We start from the raw sequence: 24,446 nt of genomic DNA, 5'->3' as shown, positions 1-24,446 counted from the left end.
AGAGCAAAGACAGCCCGATGCACTAAAGCTACCGCTATGCGCAGCGTTCGGGAAGAGTCCCATCACAAGGGTGTATCGTACGCAGTCTTACCTTGTATTTCTGTCAAATGTTGTTTTCAATGCTAATTAATTATTAATAATACACACTGAGGATAGTGAGCAAGAAAAAAGTGGAATACCTAGTGCAAAATAGGAGGAAATTGCCATATTCAATGTTCTGTAAGCATCTTCTGCGTTTGTATTCAAACTTATACATGTTCATTACCCCTCAATTTCAAAGAAGACCACATTAATTCTATCTAACTATGCAGCTCATTATATGTTACGATGCTTACTTCTAATTCAACTATTTTTATGCTGGTGGTAACCTTTTCTAGATATCCAGGCATTGACCAGCTACACTTGCACACGAGAGTAGAAAAAAAAAAGGCAGTCCGGTGCACTCAAGCTCCCGCTATGCGCAAGGTCTAGGGAAGGAGCGAACCACAAGGTTCTCTTGTTCGCAGCCTCACCTTACATTGTGCAAGGGGCTGTTTCTACGGCTTGAAACGTGACCTCATGTTCACATGGCTTACACTTTCACATATACATATATATAAATATATATATATATATATATATATTAGGATTGTTGAAACATATATTCATATCAACTATTAAGTACTCAGTAATTGTCGCATAAGAGTAGTGAGTAGCGACTGCAATAGTACTCCACACACATTGACTTCGAATCTTGGGTAACCTCTATGTAAAATGCTTTACTTCCAAGGCAGTACGCTCAAATGTCGTGTCTCAATACTTTTGCTGGTGAAAGCCTCAGAAAAGCCAATGCTTCTTTCTGCACACTCTAGCAGGCACCTCTGTTGCACATCAAGTTAAGAAGATATGCTCAATATATCAGAAACCAATGATAGCCAAGACATTCTCAAGGATGAACGGAAGCACAAGAGGTAGAGGTGGGTAGAACATGGATTCAACGGTTCAACTGAACCCATCAGTTATGCCACGGAAAATTGAATGATTGAGAATCACTACGATTTCAACAAATATCTAACTATGAACACAACTTCAAAAATGTAATAGATTTAGTGGTAAGAAATAACGGTTGAACCCATCGAGTCCAAATTAGATCTGCATCAGAGAACACAACTTCAAAAATGTAATAGATTTTGTATAGAGAATTGTAATGCACTTCACTCCAGAAACTCAGCCACAATTCTGAAAATAAATAACAAGTCGTTAAACATATGAAGATACAAAGATGAGAAGAAAAATCAACACCCAAGACAAATTGAAACCGCAAGCCAAATTAAACATCAACCCTATAAAGAGCACACGTGAATTTGCTCGACTACTAAATCATTCTTCCATGGTAAGTATTGGAAAAAAGAATTTGAGACAAACAATGCTCCTTCTTGAACCTGGCGAAGGTTACTTGAACATTTTAATTAGTTTTTATCTGGATGATTACAAACAGAAACGTTTGCCTATCTAAAGAGAATCAGCAAAAGAATATCCACAAACATGATTTAAATTTGTATTTTGCGCGGGAGAAAGCATTCAGTTACTACTATAGTACATCAAAATTCCTATAAAGCACAAAACATCATCCGATTAGTTCATTTGCATAGGATTATGCCTCTTGGTAATAGCAGCTAGGTAGCTATCTGTCAGTATGTGTGCACATACACATACAAATGTATGCATGCAAGTGTATGTGAGGGTGTTTATGTGTGTGTATGACAGACAAGATGTATGCATGCATGTGAGGGTGTTTGTGTGTGTATGCCAGAGAAGATGTACGTACGTACCTCTAGAAGGTTGTATGTCCTTGGGAAGGATCTCAATGTAGCCATTTTCGCGAAAAGAAGTGACCAAACATATTTTTACTCCATACTGCAATCAAAATTCAACAGAAGCAAAGAGTTACACCACCAGCTCCGTGGCTCACCCGAAAAAATGAAGAAAAAAACATATAGATAAGAAAGCATAAGCAACACAAGAAAGAAGAAATGGGTAAGGCAATTCTCAGAAATCCAAAGTCTAGAAATCCTTTAGGTGGAAAATGTCCAAATCTACCTAGTGATTTGCGCTATAAAACTTGGAAAGATGTAATAACCTTTCTTTACATCAGTTATACACTTATAGGGTGACCGATACAGGTGTGGATCTAGAGGCTGTACCCTTCATGATCTAAAAGATTCGGAAATATGGTGTTAGGTATGGATACAAGTGCGGAGATTCGGCTAAAAATAATTCAATTATCTAAATATAGAGTTGTAGCCTAAATTAAGGTGGACTTTGAAAGGAAAGGAATGCATGAGCTTTTGAGAGCAAGTATGAATAAGTAATTACTTTTTACAAATGTATCTCCTCACAATTCTTTTGGTGTAACATGGCTATTTAAATGATATACAGATCATGGTAGACTTATTGATTTAATTGCACATTCAACAGTGATATTGATCTGTAAATATCTTTAAAGCACCTTCTATTTGCAGACTTTTAAATACATGTATCTTTTAACGATTAAAAACATGTGCCTAAATTATGATTTTGCCCAATCCTTTGTTTTGATTTCAGAAATCATTGTCTCTCTCCATTGTTTTTGGTCAAAGTACCCTAAATTGATTGATCATATCTGGTGCGAACCCCACACCCACACCCATGTAGTATCGATTGTCGACCCAGGTGCGACACCAAAAGTGAAGAATCCACACAACTTAGGTCATAGGTCCCTAATCATGTAATCTTTTTCTTCTCGAACCTTCTATGTTATCCAAAATTTACTGTAACTTTTACTGCCTGAATAAACATGTATCTTGCACCCACGCATGATGAGGTTTTAGGAAAAGAAATAGCTGGCAGACGTAGTTTTAACAAGTCGCTTTGCACTTGATCTCATGGGAATGTTCTATTGTTTGTGTAAATGGGTAAGGAGAGAACAGAGATACTGAAAACTTACTGTTGCCATTACACAATAAGGGCTCCTACATAAGGAGTCCTAATCTAATAAAAGTAGGGAAATATTTTACATCATTCTCGTAATCAAATATAATAAATCTAGACATTTTCGTGATTCAATATTTCAGTTTGGGAATGAATTTCTTCGTTTACTATGCTCTCACCGAGAAGGAAAGATAGATGGAAACTCTTAATATAATAACCTACAAAGGTCCAATTAGAAAATTGAATTATTTATGCAAAACATAATGAAATTCCTCTCCTCATCAAGTTATCTAGGGTCAAAACTGTTTCCTTAGCTAGTAATCATACAAAACAAGATACTTTGTATGGTATTTTGGATTTCCAAATTCCTTTCCAAGGCCAATTACTTACATCCTGGTTTGAGTGGTTCAACCAATTATTGGCACAATTCAACTTGAAAAACCCTTCTTGTTGCCCTTCCACCATAAAGTATCTTGGCCCTTTTCCAAGTCATTGAGGAGTACAATAGTGTCATAGAAATCAGCAATTCTTTGAACCTCCCAGCCATTTACCTGTCTTCTGAAGATGAAGTTCCCCCTGTGGTGACCAAAGATCAGCTATGAGATTTTGCAGATGTGACACTAAGGCATTGATGTCTGGAAATAGATTTGCAAGTCTACCTGCCTCATGCCATATATCCTTCCAAAAGTCAGTTCTTTCCCCACTTACCACTTTGAACCCAGTATTGTCTTTGAATTCATCCCATAAAGACCTTATAGACCTCCATAAGCTTAATGCATAAGGAGTAGTTACCTTTTTTGTCATCCAATAGTCTTTGTTGTTGTTTTCTTAAAAAAAGATGGGTTTCAAGATATGATTTCTTCACCGATCAAATTAGACAGTTTTTGTCGGTGAAAATTTTTAGGGCATTCAAAGAAAGACTGTTGCTTGACATCTGTTTGGTTTAAAATAGCCCTATGCTTTGAAAATAAGCACGGATTGAAAAAGGTAGCCCTGATGGGTTAAAATGGAGCCCTGACGGGTTAAAAAAGTAGCCCTTACGGGTTAAAAAGGTAGCCCTGACGGGTTAAAAATGATATGGTAGCGCTTTGGAAGAACTCAGAGATCCCGAAAGATCAATGAAGCTCTGATACCACTATTGGTTTTTTTAAAAAAAGATGAGGCAGTGAAAAGGGGTTAAAATGACTCTCTTTGGATTGAAATGACTTTCAAGCTTTCAATAAGGCTTTCAATGGCTTTCCAATAAGTTTATTGAGCATTGAAGTACTTTAAATAGCCAACATAAAACAAAAAAAATCAGCATAATTTGAATTTCAAAATAATCTAAAATTTCTCAACAACTAAAACAACCTAATCTAAAATTTAAAATTTAAATTCATTATAACTAAACAATTTGTTAAACTAAAATTACTGCAGTAACTAAATGCAAAACTAATTCTATGAAAAAATCATATCTTGAAACCTTATAACAGTTTGCAATGCCTATGAAAGTACTTTCAAACAAGACAAGATTGCTGATGGTGTTTTTCCAGCAAAAAATCAAAAGAAAGAAGAGAAAGATCAATATCAAAAAGGAAAAGTGCAAGTTCAAAAAAATTGAAAAATTTAGCATGTACTACCAAAGCAAAAATTAAGGAGGAGCAGTTTTTGAAATTGCAGTAACTGAAGCAAAGGAGAAGTGTTAGTTTTGCATTTAGTTACTGCAGTAATTTTAGTTTAACAAATTGTTTAGTTATAATGAATTTAAATTTTAAATTTTAGATTAGGTTGTTTTAGTTGTTGAGTCAATGCTTAATAAACTTATTGGAGAGCCATTGAAAGCTTGAAAGTCATTTCAATCCAAAGAGAGTCATTTTAACAACCCCTTTTCGCTGCCCCATCTTTTTTTAAAAAAAACAACAGTCTTCCCCCTTCCAATAGGAGTGGTTCTCATAGCAAAATTTCCACAACCATTTCATTCTAAGAGTCTTGCTCTGATTTTTCAAATTTTTAATACCCAATCCCCCTCATCTCTTGCCCGCTGTAACATCCTCCCACTAGACCATCTTGCTAGCTTCATCTCACACTTCTCTATCACCTTGTTCAAAATCTTATAAGATTGAGATATAGCCCTCCGAGACATCGCTAAATATGTTGTAGGTTAACACCAATTTCCCCACCCAGTATGTTGCGCGGACTCGTCAGTTTCGCTGTTGAACCCATCCCGACGCGACGTTGGTGCGAGCGTGAACGCGGTGTGCGTCTCCGATTCGATCAAACAGATTCGAAGACATTGACCCAACATTAGAACAAAGTTGGTCGCGTCGCCGAAAAGGAGAAATATCGGCGACGGGTTTAGAGTTATCATCTCCGACAGGGAGAAAACCGACGATTGTAATTGTTATTGTCGTCGGAAGTGAGAAAACCGGTGACAGCTGTCATTGTCGGAAGGGAGAGTATCAGGCGACTGTTATCATCGCCGGAAAGGAGAAATCAGTGACCGTTGACATTGTTGGAAGGGCAAAATCCGGCGATGGTAATTTTTGTCGTCGGAATTTGAATAGTTGGAAAGAAAGAGAGACTGGTTGAACCGTAAGAAAAAACTTTTCAGATCTATTGGATGTTTTTAATAATAATATTTTTATAAGTATAAAAAGAATTTTTATATTAATATAGCAAAAATATGTGTGTTGGTTTTCCATTAAAAAAAAGTTTATGTTAATTTAGTAAAAAAACATATATGTGCCTGTTTGTTTCCCAAAAATACAGTATATACTATAGATTAATCCTAATTGAAAAAGTAACTAAAAGTTAAAAGTGGATTTTTAGAATATCTTTATAATTCTGTATTTATAATATTTAATTTTATTAGCTAAATCCCCTCACCCGAATCCATACTCGGATTCGCACCCCCGAATCTTAAAATTTTAATTTTGACAAATCCGACTCTCGGATCAGCACCCGTCTCAGATACCCGCACCCGAGTCCATACAACTTAGGCTATAAGTAGTTTTTTCTCCCGTTAATGTGTAGCCTAGAAACTCCCTCAAAGAGCACTAGTATCATCATTAATATCTTCGGTTGATCTTCTTCATCATCGCATAGAATCAAAGTATCATCTGCATATTGCAAGTGAGTCACTTCCACTCTATTATCTTTACTTCTACCAACCTCGAAGCCACCTATCCATCCCTTCACTTTTGATACGAGCCAAACGACCATCATAGTTTTTGATGACATCTTTGGAGGCCAACACTTAAAGACTCAAGCTTTGGTTACCTCGAGGACACAAGAGCATGCATGGAGGACCCGTTTGGAGCACACCATAAAGCAATCCCGTCTGTGGAGGTTGCTTGGGTGGCTTGCCTTTGATGCATACCCGAGACTACAAGTTGAACCCATGGCTTTGGAGCTTGAAGAAGGCGCCTTTAGAGCGTTGGAACTCATTAAGGGTATTTTAGTGATTACACATGTTTGTTCCACACCCCATGGCAGCCCCTCTCACTAAGGGTGTTGCAGTCATTTTACCTTTCATTTGTAATAGCCTATAAGTAATCTTCTATTAGGTCATTTGCTCTTTAGTTGATTATGGATATTTGAAGAACATTGAAAGTCTTCTCTCTTTGAGAGTGTATCTTAGTGTACGGTTTGGGAAAGCCAAGTAGTTTAGTGTAGGGCTTGGAAAAGCCAATATTGATCTTTTGCTTAGAAACGGTGGTTGTAAGCAGAGTTGATTCCCTTAACGGAAACCGTAAGAAGATTAGTGTTTGATTATTATGACTGAGGGTCTTTGCGTTTGATACACGTGTCAGTTCTCCTTGTTTCGTAAGATCTTATGTCATCTTACCTATCCTTTATTTTATTGCATTGTTGTGTTTTTGTTTCTTGTTCATGGTTTTTGTGTGTTGCTGCCAAGGGTGAATTTCCATCTTGTTCTCGGTTTGCCTTGTATTGTTGGCTGTTTTTGTGTGTTCGTAATCGATCTCGTATCAACTTTTGCAGTTTTTTCATATTTTGCGACCCCTCCATAGCAATTAGAAACAGAAAAGGAAATAAAGGGTCCCCTGTATGAGTCCCCTCTGAGCACTGAAGAATCCAGCGGAGATCCATTAATGAGGTCCGAGAACCTAACTGTAGAAATGCATTGTTTGATCCACTGGATCCATTTTCTTCCAAAACCCATCCTCCCCAAAGTATACAGAAGATAATCCCAATTGACATGGTCATATGACTTTTCCATGTCAAGTTTACACAAGATTCCTGGTTTTTTGTTTTTCTCTCTTGAGTCTACAGCCTCATTAGCAGTAACTATTGCATTCATGATTTGTTTATCTCTAACAAAAGCCATCTGGTGAGAATCAACAAGTTTGACCATGACCCCTTTAATTCTCTCCGTCAGAACTTTGGCAAACAATTTGTAAATACTTCCAATCAAGCTGATAAGTCTGAAGTCTTTCAATTCTTTGGAGCCTTTCTTCTTAGGTATTAGAATTATAAAGGTAGCATTCAAACTCTTTTCAAAGATTTCCTACTCATGGAAATTTTAAAAAGCTTTCATGATGTCTCCCTTCACCACCTCCCAACATTTCAAAAAGAAGCCCATAGTGAAGCCATCAGGGCCAGGGGCTTTGTCAATTGCACTCATCTTCAAACAACTCAAGACTTAAATTTCCTCAAAACTACTTTGTAAATTCTCTTTCTCCTCCTCTGTAAATCTGGGGTAATTGATGTCTCTGAAAGCAGGTCTCTAGTTGTTGGTTTCAATGTACAACTTCTTGTAATACTCAACTATCTCTCCTTCTATTCTGTTAAGATCTTGGGATATTTCTCCACCAACTGATCAATGTTGTTGTAGTTTTTGTGCGCATTGGTTATTTTGTGGAAGAACTTAGTGTCCTATCACCCTCATTGAGCCATAGTGATCTAGATTTTTGTCTCCATGAGATTTCCTCATTTTTGACCAACTGCTCAAACTCTAGTAAAGTTGAGTTCTTGTTTGATATCTTCAACTCTAATAACCCTCTGCTCTGTATGATCTCATCAAACTTAGATAATTTTTCCATAAGAATTTTCCTTTTGGACCCGAGATTTCCTTCTTTACTTTTACGCCATTCCTAAGTTTGATTTTAAGAGCCTTAAGTTTTGAAGCAAAAATGAAGTCAGGTCTCCCTGAGAAGTTGAAAGAACACCAGTTGTTGATTCTGTCAATAAAGCCTTCATTGCTGAGCCACCAATTTTCAAACTTAAAATAGTCCTTGTTTCTATTCCATATACCCCATTGTAATATATGGGATTGTGGTATGATCTAAGTCTCTGCGGAGTGATTTGCCTTATGTTGTTGAAGCTAGCATCCCACTCTTGAGATATCAAAATTCTATCAATTCTGGAAGCTGGCTCAGTATTGTCCACTCTAAACCATATTAATTTCAGGTCATCAATGGCATCTGAGAACTCCCTCATGCTTCTGGTTCTTCTCACACAATTTCTCTTAACTGAGATGAACCAAACTACATTTTAATCACCATATACAGCCATGGGCTATCTATTATTCCCCTTATGGCCCCAATTTCCTCCCCGACATGCCTCCTCTTTCTATATAACAATTAGGGGCATACACCCTTGTGATATGACAAGAAGAATTATACAATTGAGCCTCAAATTCGCAGGTCAAAGAATACATGCCAGTTTCCACAATATCCCCTTCCCAAGCCCTACTATCCCATACATATCCCCCCTCTAGTTCCACTAGCCTCCAAGCGTGAATGTTTGATCCATCTCCCTCCCAAGACTTGTCTGAGTACCTCCACCATACACCTCTCTAATTTTGTTTCTTGCAGACAAATGATATCTACATTCCACTCCCCAATTACACTTATTAACTAATCTTTCTTTATTTCGGTCATTCAATCCCCTTACGTTCCATGTTACTAATTTGAACTTCATTTATCACATATAAACAGGTTTCTTCCCTTACTTCTATTCCCATTATTTTTGAACTTAACATCAGAATTCACCAAAATTTTCAACTTTTGAGAGCCTCGAGAACTTGTTTACTTGCACACTATTTTTGTTGCCATTCTCCTGGCTTGTCTCGAACTCTCTACTTGTAATAGTAGTTCAAGAGCCTCTTCTTCATGACCCAGGAAATCAGCCCCAAGAATTTTCCCCAACTTGATCAAATTTTGTTGAACCCATATTGAAGTCTCCCTTTCTTTATTTCTGATTACTTTCGATTGTTGAATCTGAAGTGGTTCAACATTTTCTATCTCCCAATTTCCCATCTTCTATCATGCCATAGATTCCTAATTGATCTCTACAAACTAGTTCCATATGCAGGACTTACTTCCATTGTTTTCCAAGGCCCTTCCTTTTCATATTTGGCTTGGATCACCTTCCCCCATAGAGACTGATCTTCTAGAGTAAACCTCCACAACCACTTCATGAGAAGACTTTTGTTTTGCTTTCTCAAATTCCTAATGGCTAGTCCACCTTGCTTCTTGGACATCAACGAAGTTTTTCATTTGACCAAATGGAAACCTTTATATTCTTTTTCACCATGAAAGAAAAAATTTCTCCTCAAAGCATCTATTCTTTCTTCCACCTTGACGGGAAGTGGAAACACAGACATTAGATAAGTTGGTAAAGCATCTAGTACAGAGTTGATCAAAATTAGTCTACCACCTCTGGACAAATATTGTGACTTCCATCTAGAGTCTTTTCTCACATCTCTCCACTACACCATTCCAAATCTCTCTGGACTTGCCTTTGGCTCCCAAAGGAATGCCCAAGTATGTAGATGGTAACTGTCCTACTTCCCCACCCAAGATATCTACTAATTGTTGCATTCTAGTTACCTCATTGACAGGGAAAATGAGGCTCTTCCTCCCGTTGATGTGAAGCCCTGAGACAGCCTCAAATAAGATGAGAATTACCCTCAAAAACTTTAGTTGAATGGCATCTGCATCGCAAAAGGTCAGAGTGTCATTTGCATATTGCAGATGAGTGACTTCTAGTCAGTCGCTTTCCTCTTTTGCCACATTAAAACCCCTTATCCATCCATTTCTGTGAGCTGATTTGAACATATTGTTCAGGCCTTCCATGGCTAGAAAGAATTAGGAATGGAGAGAGTGGGTCACCTGGTCTCAGGCCCCTAGGCCCCTACTTGCGGGGAAGAATCCCTCTGGAGAACCATTTATCAACACAGAGTACTTGACAATACTAAAGTAGAACGTCATCCATCTGATCCATTTAGTCCCAAAGCCCCTTTTTTGTAGCATTCCAAGCAGGTACTCCCGGTTGACATGATCATATGCCTTCTCTATATCCAGCTTGCACATTATTCCTGGGATCTTGTCCTTCAATTTGGAGTCTAGACACTCATTTGCAATGGGTACAGCATCAGTAATTTGTCTACCTCTCAGAAAAGCCATCTGCTGTGTGTCAACAAGCTTTTGCATCACCTTCTTTAACCTTTCTATGGGAATTTTGGAGATCAACTTGTATAAACTTCTGAAAACTCTCATTTCTTTAGCTCCATTCTTCTTTGGGATGAGGGCATTATAGGTTGCATTAAAGCTCTTTTCAAGAACTTCCGGAGAATGGAAATTCTGAATAGTTGCCATCAAGTCTCCCTTTAAAATCTCCCAGCACTGGTGCTTTGTCCACAGCACAAGCCTTAAGTCCCCTCAGGACCTCATCTTCCTCTAAAGGTTTCTCTAGATCTTGCTCCTCACTGTTGATCACAAGGAATGAGTACTTGCTGTAAGAGGGTCTCCAGCTTTCACCTTCTGAATATAGCTTCTAGCTTCTGGTAGGATAAAACTATTTCCTTTTTGATGTCTGCAGCTTCAGTTATCTCATTGCCTTTCATCACCAGTTTATCAATATGATTGGTTCATCTGTGTGCATTTGCAATCTTTTGGAAGTATTTAGGGGTCGTTTAGTAGTGTGTATTGGAAAACTAATGCATGCATTAGTTTAGTGTGTATTACTAATAGCTTGTTTGGTATATTTTTGCACCCTATGTATAACTAATGCACTCTATTGTATATTGAGGTGTGTATTACTAATACCTCAAAATCCATGGTATTAGCAATGCAATGGATCCAATACATGCATTAACATGATTAAAGACACGATTATCGCTCAAAAAAAATTTCACACCCTTTCCAACATATATAGGGAGGATATTTTTATAAAAAAAAAAAAATTAAGAAATTATTTAATTCATTATAGTTTTAATACATCAAACCAAACACTACATAAGAAAAATACAAGCATAACTAATACAAACATAGCTAACACAAGCATTACTAATAGAAGCATTACTAACACACCATATTTTGCATTATTCTTATACACTCTACTAAACAGTCCTTTAGTGTTCTTGTCCCCTTGTTTAATCCATAATGCTCTTGATCTTTGTCTCCAAGCTATTTCTTCCTTCTTAGCATAATCTTCAAACTCCTTATTTAACTCTATCTTATGAACTGTTTCATCATCTGATAAAGGTCTTTCCTGTTGGATATTATCAAATTCAATGATTTTGTTAAGCAATTTTTTCTTTCTTTTTCCAGATTTCATAAGTGTTGGAACTCCACACTTTAGTTTGGTATTCAGAGCTTTCAATTTAGAGGTTAATATGTAATCCGGCCTCCCCTCAAACTCAAAAGATGTCCACCAATCTTTGATTTTATCATTGAAATCTTCTGTCTCCAGCCACCACCTTTCAAACTTGAAATACGATTTAACATAGACCCAACTACCACTTGTAAGCACAACTGGAGAATGATCAGAACAAACTCACGGCATCAATTCTTGCTTTACATTATTGAACTTTTCTCCCCATTTAGTAGAGTATAAAATTCTATCAATTCTAGAACCAGATTCAGTATTGCTTCCCCTAGTACAAGTGTAATTTCCACAACTTCCCCCTCCCAAGCTTTACTACCCCATAGGATAAGGATCCCCCCTCTAGTGCCACTAGCCTCTAGCTAGCCATATTTGACTCCCCTATTTCCCCAAACTTGTTTAATAGCCTCCTTATTTTCTCCTTCTAGCTTTGTTTCTTGTAAACATACATCTGCCTTCCACTCTTGCAACACACTATTAATAATTCTCCTCTTATCCATGCAATTCAGTCCCCTCACATTCCATGATATTATCTTCACATTCATCATGTACCTGTGATTTTTCGTTTTTCCCCTTGTTCTTGACCCATTACTCTTGAACTTCATGCCAATAGCCGACCCATTTAATTCAAACCCCTGATTTTGGTCAAATGCCCCATTTGATTTTCTGCTTCATTGATCACAAGGCCTTTTATTGTCTATTTTTTTGAAAAGGGCCCAAGCTTCTTTTTTGCATCTATTGAAGACCACTCCGAACTCCTTACTCAACTTAATAATATTTTGATGTACCCAGATTGATGCGTCCATCTCCCTATCACTTTCTTCTTCGATAGCTTGGAAGTTTAAAGGTTCAACAATTTTGATATTCCAAGACTCTGTTTCCGATCTGTCTGCTATTTGCATGCCTAATTGAGATTCGAGAGAGATAGTATTAGCTCTTTCCTCGTCTATGGATGCTACAGCATCAACGAAATCCTCTCCCTCACAAGGGTTTTTGAATTCCACTAAAGGATTTTTTTTGTTCCTCTGTGATTGCCTCTTCAGTAACATTGTCGAAGAATTCTCCTTCCCTAAAGCTGGCTTCTACCTCTTACTCCATAGGATCAAGCTTTGAGACCACCGTCTCTTTTGTCAAAGAGTAATCCAAAATTTAAGCTTCATTAAATGAGTTTGGGCCTTCATTAAAATAAAAACCCTTTGTTTCTGAGCATTCTTTTCCTGTAGGACCCGGCCCAGCTAATTTATGATTTAAAGTTTTCACATGTGTTGTTGGGTCCATGCCAGCTGTTAGATTTGTTGTGCATCCCATGTGTCTGTCACCATCTACACCAGCAATTGAATTGTTATTTCTTCCTCAATGTTTTTTAATTGTCCAGGGGTTATTGTCCAGTGACTTCTTTAGCTCTCCGGTCACCACCAAGGTTTGAATTTTCGGCCAGATCAGAATAATAAAGGTAAGACCTTTTTCCGATAGCTTAACGTCTTTCAGAATATTTTCCCCATCACCTTTGACCCTCACCCTTGCCCATTTCAGGTGATTCTTTAGGGAAGTTTCTTCTTCAGTTTCTAGCCACCCACCACATTGTTCACCAATGGCTTTGAATGCACTTTCCGTCCAGAGATGTAGCGGGAGGCCCATAGCTTTAATCCAAGTTGAGTTATTTCGTTGGGTACAACATCTCGATGTTGGTGACCAACATTGGACATATAACTTCAGATGCTTCCAAGTCCACTCTCCATGAAGGATTATACTGCCATGTGCTTATTAGGGAACTCAAAAAGGAAAGAGTTTCCATTCATCTCATAAATGTTGACCCCAAAATCCTTGTTCCATGTACTGGTAACCCATCTTCTAATATCTGTAAGAGTGGGTATCTCATTCTTCCCTGCAGCAAAGGTCCCAACAATGCACCTTCCCAGTGAACCTTGTTGAGCTTTTGCATCAGCATAATTTATGACTATATCTCCCCTGTTTCGACATATTTCTGCATCAGATGTTGCCTTTGATGGCCACTTACTGGTTCTGACTGCATCGACATAAAGGGTTTTTAGGTCTGTTCTTCTAGATCTGCTTCTACTTGTACTAGGGACTTTCTTTTGATTTTTAATAAAGCTGTCTACCTTTAATGTTATGTCCCCCACCCCTTATTTAATGAAAGCTATGGTATTATAATAACTGATCTGTTCCCTCCTTGAACAGTAACAATGCTAATAAATCTGCCAAACTTATTGTGTTTTCTGGCACAGTAAAAGTCTGCAAACTTGTCATTGAGCTTCCATCTTCTTGCATGCATTCCAGTGTCCCTCGAGGCTTCTAGCAAAACAATAGCTAACCACTCCATGGTTTTCATGTTAAACTTAGTTCTGCGCATTGAATTCCTACTTCTTTCCACCCATTCAAACCAGGTTTCCATCCTACTGATCAATCTCGTAATATCATGGACTTGAAACCAACTACAAAATAAATTTTGTTCTCCCCCATGATGCTACTTAAAACCTATTCTAGTAATTGTTTCAGTGATCACAGTGGGTGATAATTGTTGGCTAAAGGAAAGAAAAGATCAGTTCAGGTAGAGACTAGTCAGAAAAATGTCTTCGGCAAACCTAGAAAGTAAGAGAGAGAAAGCTCTCAAGAAATGTGCCTGAGAGCATTTAAACAGTCAACAATAAAGTCCTATTCATCTCCCCGCATGGGTCTTTCCCTAAAATATCATTGAAAATAGCTTGGCTTGACCAGTCAGGGCCAACTGTTTTTAAAACTTTTTTCTTTAAAATGGATTGCTGATAGAGGCCCAAAGTTGATCCCTCGTTTAAAAAAGAGGCACATGCCTTTCACATTCATTTAAATGAGGCATATGCCCCTCACATGATTTTCTTATTTCTTCATTGCTAGTTGTGGTCCACCTACTACCCACATGTCTAGCAAGAAAATCCCTTAAAATAAGGGATTGCGATCCCTTTTTGGAGGCTTTACAACCATCGGACCGCTGGGTAAAAGAAATACATGTACTTCTCTTCTCAATGTCGTTACCAGCTGCTTCGGGAGCACCACTCGTATCTTTCGGTGACACTTCAAACCTCACCTAGCTCTCCGCCTATATCGGAAAGATGTAGACAACCCCGTACCTAGAGATGGAAACTTTTAGGTGTGTTCCTTCTATCATTTGCTACCAGTATTCTTGCCCACATCATATGATTCTTCAATTCTGTTTCCTAACCATCATCCATCCCCTGCAGAGATCTCCAATTTCTTGAAACACTTGATTTGACCATAGATGAAGGGGAATACCAATAATTCTAACCCACGTCTCCTTAGAGAGAATATTGTTAGGAGAGCATCCAACCATCGGAGACCACCATTCAAGATTGAACCTTTGATTCTTCTAGTTCAATTGCCCTTGAAGGGCCTGTTCTGCCATGTTCTTGTTGGGGAACTCAAATAGAAACCTTCCTCCATTCATCTCATAAATATTCACACCAAAGGCTTTTTTCCACAATAGGGATGACCATCATCTGACATCTGATCTCCGATAATGTAGGTTTCTCTTTTTCCCGTCATATGTCCCATTAGGCATCTCTATAATAGCCCATTCCCATGACTTTCCATCTGTGGTTGTACTTCAGATCTTTCCTCCGAGCTTTTTCTTTCTGCTTCTCTGATGTATTCTGATAACCATTTACTATCCTTGACATCTCCAGCATAGGGATACGCAGCTTCAGTAACTCTTGGTGGACCCGGCTTTACCAAATTTTTAGAGCATCTAATGAAGCTTTCAATTTTGACTGCAATGTCGTACCATCCTGCATTAATGGCCAGCTTTGGAATGACAAGGACAGATCTCCCTCCTATTATTAGTAGTTGTGATACTTATAAAATTTCCCATGCTCATTGTGTTTTCTAGTACAGAAGTGCTCCGCCTCTCTCTGCATCTCTCACAAAGTAACAATCAATCTGAATGTGCTTATTCCTCTCATGAAATATCGAATTTGATGCAATATGAAGAGCCGCTTAGTTATCACACACAAGTTCAATTTCACTGATTTCTCCAAATTTTAACTATCTCAACAACTATTTTATCCAAAGTCCTCTCATGAAATATCAGGTTTGATGGGATATGAAGAGCCGCTTAGTTATCTCACACAAGTTCCATTTCACTGATTTCTCCAAATTTTAACTATCTCAACAACTATTTTATCCAAACTAGCTCACAAGTGGCTACCGTCATTGCATGATATTCTACTTCTGCACTAGATCGAGCAACCACACTTTGATTCTTACTCTTCCAGAACACCAATTACCTCCTACTAAAATACAATATCCGGATGTAGAACATCTATCACAAGGTGATCTTGTTCAAGAGTCTGTATATCCAACGATCTGCTTATGACCTCATGACCTCGATCCTCTAAGAGTAGTCCTTTACCGGGAGATGACTAATATATCGCACAACGCGAACAACTGCATCCCAATAACTATAACATGGAGAATCCACAAACTGACTTACAACACTCATATGTTAGGATATGTCAGGTATGGTCACTGTAAAATAATTCAACTTACAAACTAGATGCCTATATCTTCCGGGATCATTGAGTGGCTCCCCCTGTCCTAGCAGGAGTTTCGTATTTGGATCCAAAGGAGTGTCAATAGGTTTACATCCCATCATTCATGTCTCCTCAAAAACATCTAAGGCTTACTTGCATTATCAAATAACAATAACTGATTTGGGTCGAGTGAATTCAATACCTAAAAAATACTTTAGTTCATCAAGGTCTTTAGTCTAAAAATGTTGAAAGAGGTGTTGCTTCAAAATAATGATACCATCTTCATCATTGCCGGTAATAACAAATCATCAACGTAAACCACCAAATAAATACATAAAATTAGAGCAGAATGTCGATAAAACACAGAGTAATCTGCTTCACTATGAGTCATGCCAAACATCTAAATTACTGCGCCAACTTTCCAAACCAGGCTCGAGGAGATTGGTTTAGACCATAAAGTGACCAATAAAATCGACACACCAAATTAGACTCCCCTAGAGCAACAAAACCATGTGGTTGCTCCATATAAACTTCCTTCTCAAGGTCACCATGGAGAAAAGTATTCTTAACATCCAACCAAAAAAGAGGCCAGTGTCAAATAGTAGCCATGGATAGAAAAAGACGAACAAATGTTATTTTAGCCACAGAAAAGAAAATATCACTATAATCAAGCACAAATAGTGTAACCCTTGCCAACAAGGCAAGCCTTAAGCCGACCAATTTGGCCATCCGAACCAACTTTCACTGTATTAACCAAACGACAACCAACAGTTCATTTACCTGAAAGGGGAGGAATAAGCTCCCAAGTACCACTCATATGTAAAGCAAACAGCCCGTCAATCATAGCCTATCGTCATCTTGGATGAGACAGAGCTTCTTTTGTGGACTTAGGAATGGAGACATAGGACAAAGATGATATAAAGGCATAATGGGGTGATGATAGATGATGACAACTTAAAATAGTATAATAAGGGTTAGTATTATGAGTAGACCATATTTTTCAAAGTGCAATCGGAGGAAACAAGTCGATAGTAGGTCCAAGGTCAGTTGCGGGACAGGAATCATCTGAGCCTGATGTTGTACGTGGATAACAATGATAAGTCGAGATTGGTGGCACTGTAGATGGGAGTTGTAGAAGGTATTATAACTTCCTCCAAAGTCGATGCAGGTAAGACTGGTGGCACTATAGATAGATATATAGAAGTAACGGTTGCATCCTCAAAAGTTGATATAGGTAAGACCCCAGACATTTTAAGATGATCAAGATCAGAAAAAGATGTAAAGGTTGAGACGAGAGAAATGTGACACCAGATGACATAAGGTGCCAACAAAGATCAAGAAAGAAGCAACAATATCCCTTTTGTGCTTAAGAATAACCAAGAAAGACACATTTAAGAGTACGAAGGTTTAATTTATCTTTCCCTGGGGTGAAATTATGAACAAAACATGTACTCCCAAAGACATTGGGGGGGAGGGAGGGAGAGAGTATAGGGGTGACCGAGGAAACAATATTTAATAAGGAATTTGATTTTGAATGAAAGATGAAGGCATCCGATTAATTAAATAGCAAGATGCGATAACCCCAAAACTATACGGAGCCCTTCCGAATGACCTAGAATATAGTCTACTAGACTAGCCAAGAAAGAGTGACGTAGACTATATTCGCCCGTGGAGGTGAGTGGAGGAAGCTGTGAAGCTTCTAACTCTAATTACCAACTCGGGACTATATTAGTATAAAGCGGCATTATCCCTTTACTAAATCCTCCCTCGCTTACCACCATGAACAAGACTTTTCCTAATCAATTGGTTTTGAATTATTTAATAAGAAAGATGGCAAATCCTACCATTGTATTTCCTTTTTTTCATTTGGATCCTATCAACTTGGAGAGTGTCTAGATTAAGACACTTCTCGTATTCGGACTATCAAGATCGACTAAATGAGAGTGTGGCTGAAGCAATCTTGATGAGGTGCCTATTATTCCTCTCTGCTCCTCCATTCTGTTGAGGGGTATACGGACAAGAAGTCTAATGAATAATTCCTTGATGAGTCAATAAATTGTTAAAATTGGGAGGACATATATTCTAAGGCATTATCACTACGAAAGGTATGAATAGACACACCAAATTGATTTTGTATTTCAGCACAATAACTCTTGAATATAGGAAACAATTCAAAGCAATTTTTCATTAGGAAATTCCAAGTACATCTTGAATAATCATCAATGACACTTGAATAATCATCAATGAAGCTAACAAAATAACAAAACCCTTGAACTTATTCTATTAGGACCCAAATATCAGAGTGAACTAAGGAAAAGCAAGACTGCACAATTCTCAATACTATGTTGAAAGGTAGTTCGAGTGTGTAATTCAAGTTGGCAGGACTCACAATTTAATGCGGATAGACTAGACAAACTAGACACCATCTTTTGTAACTAGAACAAACTAGGATGTCCTAAACGTTTGTGAATTACGTCTGGAGAATATGTAACCGGACATGCTATGGAGGAGTCAGGAGAGATAAGGTAGTAGAGGCCTAGTAATTCAATCCTACATCAATTGTGTATCCCGTACTACGGTCATGCATGATAAAAATGTCCTCAAGAAACAGTGTGCCACAATTTAGGGCACGAGTCAAACGACTGACCGATGCAAGATTAAAAGGACAACCAGAGACATAAAGAACAAAATTTAAAGTGATAAAAGGATAGGGGATTAGTTTGTCCAACTCTTTTTGCTTTCGTTTGATTACCATTGGCTAAAGTAATAGTTGAAAAAGACTGTGCATAAACAATATTTGATAGAAGTGATTTATCACCAGAAATATGATTAGAAGTGTCGGAGTCCATAACGCATGAGCCAAAGGTGGGAGATTGTGCAGTTGAGGCTACCAGTAGAGATATCTGCTTACTTGCTCGATACTGAAGATACTCATTATATTCCTTTTCAGATAAATACACGCATTTATTACCTGCGGTGCTAGACTGAGCAACATGAGCATTTTTAGGTGGTCGGCCATGCAAATAATAGCATATTTCACGAATTATCCAAGCTTATTACAATAACTACACTTAGGTCAAGAATGGCATATGTCACAAGTGTGTCCAAGCCTTTTACAATAACTACATCTAGGTCAAGATCGTCCGAAACGACCTCTTTCTTCGATTCTTAATGGATTGTGACATTCGATTTTCCTATCTCCTTATTAAGGATTCAGACTTTATCGTAGGACTAAATCGACTAAAAAAATTGAAAATATGTTGTCGGAATCTAGGAAAAAGTGTTCAGTTGTGGAATCCAGAAAATAAAGTGCTCCATCACTGAAAAATTAAAACCTAGTGGTGGGTTGATTTTTTGGAAAAAAAGAAAAATACTGACGGAAAGTTAGGTCACCGAAAAACTTCACAATGATGGTGATTTCACTGGGATGATGCAAACGATACTATTTTCACCTACACTCTGATACCATGTGAGAAACATAGGAGAAAAATGTTACTTGAATTGTAGTGTCTAAATTATTACATTGAGACCTTGTTTATACACACTACATTACAATCCTTTTCCAAGTAGGATTCCATATACTATTCCTATTTTTACTTATATTCCAATACAATGAAGCTAAACTAAAAATAGGGAAACGAAAAGGATTGGACTTTACGGTGATTCACACCAAATGGAATCTAACTTTGTTTTTCCACCACAACTGGAGATGTGGACGATGACCTGAACTCACTGATAACCTCACACCAACTAGAACGAAGAACTCACTGCTAACTATCAAGAAATATTATTGATCGGAGGAAAGCGAAAGTGGTATTATAGTAAGAAAGAGGCCATTAACCATATCTTTTTGCAGTGCTTTTGTTGTTGAGTTATCAGTGGTGGTTGGACAAAGGATGAAATGAAGGATGGTTTTAGGTGGGCTAACATGGTTGTGGATTGGAGCATTCTTTAAGAGCCCTTACTCTCTGTTGGCTCCTCCTCTGCGTTTTTCCTTCTAATCTCTCTCATGTGTTCTATTTAATCTCCCTTTGCTCTCTATTCTCTCTATTTATTTTTTTTCCAGCTTACTCCTCATTTCTTTTCTTCCCTTCGAGACTTCTAGAACCAGTTTGAATCACCTGTTATGGCTTTCAAAGCAGCTTGGTTTACGATCTTTCCAGATTTGAGACCATTTACACTATTTCACCAACCTTAATAACCTCAGTGAATGTTTTTCCAACCACTAAAAGCAAGTAATGGAAGTAGACGGGTTCTTGTGCCTAGAGAAAAACATCAATCATATTTGACTCCTTCATTGGTGGCTTAAACCTAGCAGCTTGCTCCCTCTACCTGATAGCATATTCACAAAAATTCCAGTAGTCTTTTTCCTCATGCTGGCAAGTGAGGTGCAATTCGGCACTATGTCAAATTTGTATTGGAACTGTGAACAAAACATCGAGTCAAATTATCCCATGTATGCCAGTTAACAATATTCCGGATCAATGAACCATTCTGAGGCAGTTCCCAATAAGATTTCCCTGATATAAGCCATGAGTAATTCCTCGTTACACCCAACCCTCTCAATTAAACAAAATATCTCTTCAAATAAGCTATAGGATCCCCGTGACCATCATATTTCTCAAACTTTGAGGTTTTAAAACCGATGGGTAAATGAACATGGGTTAAAATGCACAAATCATTGAATGAGACCATTTTGTGGCTACCTCATCCTTACATATCTCTTACACTTTGCCACAATCTTTTCATTTACTCCTGTTCTGCATTCAGGAATATTAAACTATGGACTAAGATGACAAGGATCCGAGGCCTTGAATGTGAAATCTAGTGAGTGGCACTGATCTTTACGGATAACAAACTATGAATCGTGACTTCGCCTTTGTACCACTGTGGGTTGGGGAACAACCGTAAACGACCACTCAATTGTGACAATCGCAGAGTTAGGCTGTGGAAATGGACAAACAGGTGGCTCAATTGAAATACCCTGAAAATCAATCATGATTTCTACCCTTGGAGGACGACTGAAGGAGGCTCCAACAATGATGGGTATATTGACTTAAGGGCCAAACCTAGGTGGCTATATCGGGTCTTCGATAGTAGAGAGAGGCATTTGGGTGTATGTATGTACAGCAAAATTGATGTTGAGGAAACCAGAATTGATTAAGGCGGCTGTTACTCATTTAACCATCCCCGCAGCATCTCAATCATTCTATGTTGGAGCAACCTGTTTTCTTAGTGACCGACTCACGTTGAGCCTCTTGTTCTGTTGGGTCCAAGTGTTGATGCTTGGGTCATTGGAACATTGTCCTTTGACCTTGTGAAGTAATGACAACTTACCAGTATGACCACAAACCAACTCTCTTTAAACAAACTTTTCTCACTGCGTGTGACAACCAACAAAAGGGTTAGTGTTAAGCATTTTGTATATTATAATCACAGATAGTATGGTATGCAACTAAATGAATTCCCTAATTCTAGCATGGAAGTCCATATGTTTCATCCCAACGTACCCTTTTTTTCTCTATTATATTTTTAAAAAGTATTGATCGAACCTGTTGGGAAAGCCTACATATCATATTGGGACATGAATAAGATCTTGGCCTAATTCGGGGAAAACCCACAAGTTTTTATGTAAAATAAAAAAATAAGGCTTAAGCCATTTGTGACTCCTTAAAGTTGTCCTGAAAATTCACTTGGGCACCTCAACCCTCTCTTGTACCTATTGAACACTTCAATTTTAACAAATTTGTACCTGTTTGACAGAAATGAAAATCTGTTGAAAATTTAAAGTGAATGTAACTCACACGCTAGATAGACCAATGAAGTCATGTCATGTGGCAACTGAATTCAAATAATTATTTTTACAAAAATTACCTTTATTTAAATAATAAAAAAGACAAAAATGATTTATTTTACAATTAATCCAAACACACCCCTCTTCTTCTCCATCGAATCCCTCTCCTATTTCACCGGCATCAGGGTTAGCAGTACACCATTAGCCCCCACCCATGCTAATCCCACATTTTTCCTTTCATTTTGATAGCATCACAAACTCCTACCTATTATCTTCAGCTTCTTCTTCAATTACTAAAAATGACAATGAATTTTTAGGGAAAAAATATAATTCATATCACACTTACCGGAAAAAATGGAACTTCGACGGAAATTTTTTTAAATCTTTTATCTACTTTTCCCTATGAATAAATGCAAGGAAATTTTAAAAAGTGATGTTGAAAAAGAATTGAATAAAAAGGGAGAAAGAGAATGGCGATTTGGGTGGAGAAGATGACAGGGGCATAGATTTGGGAGGACGGTGTTCGTCCATTTCCATAGTACGTCACTCTTGAGCCAACGCTAACTCTACTCGTAGCATTCCTCTTTCACGAATCCAGTAGGCTCTCTCCCGATCAAAATTTGTCTGAACTTTCTAATCATATTCTTGCAATTACCGCTGACGAGATGCGGTGAGTTTTGCAAGCTATGTGCCCCTAGTTGTTGCCAACTTAAAATTTCCTTGGAGTAAGGCTTCAATATGGGTCGATTCGACTTTTTTCTCTACAATATTTACTTGTTGCTCATCAATTAGATCTTTAACTCTTTAAAGCCAACAATTAAGGCTTGAATGGTGGATATAGTCTTTTGACCTTGAGCTATCTTGATTCTCATCTCAACCTCTATTTTCTATCTACTGCACCATTTACTGACCCTTCAACCGAGGGGGTTAAGTATCTACCATAGGAAGTATACAGGGTCCACTTATTCCTGATCATGATCTGCTACCATAGTACCCAAACCTAAAATCCATTTACGACCCCAAATTTTATGAGCTTTTGATTCCCGATGTGGATCCTCAGATGTTACTTCCTATACAAAGTGTCGCCCTAAACTGCAGGCACACTTGCTTATGACCTAGCTAGCGCAAAACTACCCCAAATTCTATGAGTTTTTAATTCCCGATGTGGATCTTCAAACGTTACTTACCGTACGAAGTGTCGCCCTAAACCAAAAGCACACTTGTTTATGACCTAGCTGGAGTAAAACTTGAAGGGGCAAATACGGCCGAAATTCTCTACGGCCCCACTAAATAAAAAATGAGCTATATGATATATAACCTCTTTGAAGATGCCAATGATAGTTCCAACATGTAATCTCAAATGCAATCAACCTGAGAAGATATTATCTCCCAGCCTTAACACGCTTTGTTCATTTTTCTTCCAGTGTCCTCCAATCTATCTAGATGACTCAAAATATAGCTCGTCCACTCTAATTTGGAGGTTGACGCATAACGCAGTAATATAGGTGCTCAAGAAACCATATTTATAATAGGACACTACAACCTTCAAAATAGTCGGACAATTCCACATTTGGCCAAGGCATGATAGATATTGGCTAGAATCATCAGCAAGATAATGTAATGCTCTCTCTTCATCATAACTATGATTATCCCGGACAAACGGATATTGATTTTTTCATCTCACATTGGACAGAGAGAAAAGACATACAGACACTACTGAAGTTGTCCCAAATTTTCGAAGACACTTCAAGTTTGCAAGGACCCCATTACCACACGAAACAATTTTAAACTAGTACAAATGGACCACTTTTGGCCAATCCCAGTTTTTAGAAAGAAAGTGTGAACCACACCCCAATTATTGTTTGCCACGTGTTACATTTATGTTATTTTTTAATCTTTATTTTTATTTGATTTTTAAGAATCCACCAGCACTGCCACCAAACCGACCAACATCCTCCATTCCGATTTGACGCCATCTACACCCAAAAACATTGAATTCTCCTTCAGCCAATCAAACACCTACTAGCAAAAGCCACTTGAGAAAACAACTCTGACCAACCTTTCCTTGTTCTCCAATCATTCATATCTTTCTGACCCTAACCCTTTTCTCTTTTTCGCCCCATTACCACCACCTACCTATGTTGCTCGAACTCGATAGTATTGCCACCAAACAGGTCTCGACACGAGACTGGGGCGGGTGTGGACACTTCTGCCGTCTTCGATTCGGTCAAACAATTTCAAAATCATTGACCAAATTTAAGAAGAAATTTGAGGAAAAAATTAGATAGGCCGATGACTTACTTGAAAAAATTCCGAACGACTACTCCGGAGAACTGTAAGGTTAACAAACAGAAATGGCATGCCTTGTCAATATGCTGATGATCGACGACGATGACTGGGTGGGGATACAATAACTATTTCTCGGCGACGGGACAGTGACAGCGTCGGCGTCGGCGTAAGTATTTCTCGACGTCGGCGAGGAGTAAGTATTTCTCGGCGTTGGTGTTGTGTCGGTTCACCAGTTTTATTTAATTTTAAAATTATGTTAT

The 24,446-nt window shown here is 38.0% G+C and overlaps 1 protein-coding gene and 1 long non-coding RNA gene across 4 annotated transcripts in view; one reads left to right on the top strand and one right to left on the bottom strand.

The window, feature by feature from the left end:
- Window positions 1-590: 590 nt before the first annotated feature.
- The window catches only part of LOC107852803 (OVARIAN TUMOR DOMAIN-containing deubiquitinating enzyme 11), a 38,709-nt gene continuing 14,853 nt past the window's right edge, over window positions 591-24,446 (bottom strand). For 2 of the 3 annotated variants that reach the window (XM_047413119.1, XM_016697847.2), the window contains exons 8-9: window positions 1,812-1,896; window positions 591-1,218 (exon numbers count right to left, since the gene is read on the bottom strand). In XM_047413119.1, coding sequence (XP_047269075.1) covers window positions 1,055-1,218; window positions 1,812-1,896 — 249 coding nt within the window. In that variant the 3' untranslated portion in view covers window positions 591-1,054. The remainder of the gene's footprint in view (window positions 1,219-1,811; window positions 1,897-24,446) is intronic. The other variant, XM_047413120.1, reaches the window with a different exon arrangement.
- LOC107852804 lies at window positions 11,454-13,734 on the top strand. Its single transcript, XR_001669566.2, has 2 exons — window positions 11,454-13,012; window positions 13,093-13,734. It is a non-coding gene; the product is annotated as an uncharacterized LOC107852804 (long non-coding RNA).

Source organism: Capsicum annuum, chromosome 5, assembly GCF_002878395.1.
Source record: "Capsicum annuum cultivar UCD-10X-F1 chromosome 5, UCD10Xv1.1, whole genome shotgun sequence".
Lineage (NCBI taxonomy): Eukaryota > Viridiplantae > Streptophyta > Magnoliopsida > Solanales > Solanaceae > Capsicum > Capsicum annuum.
Note: the sequence above shows the minus strand (reverse complement) of the source record. Positions and strands in the feature narration are given on the sequence as shown.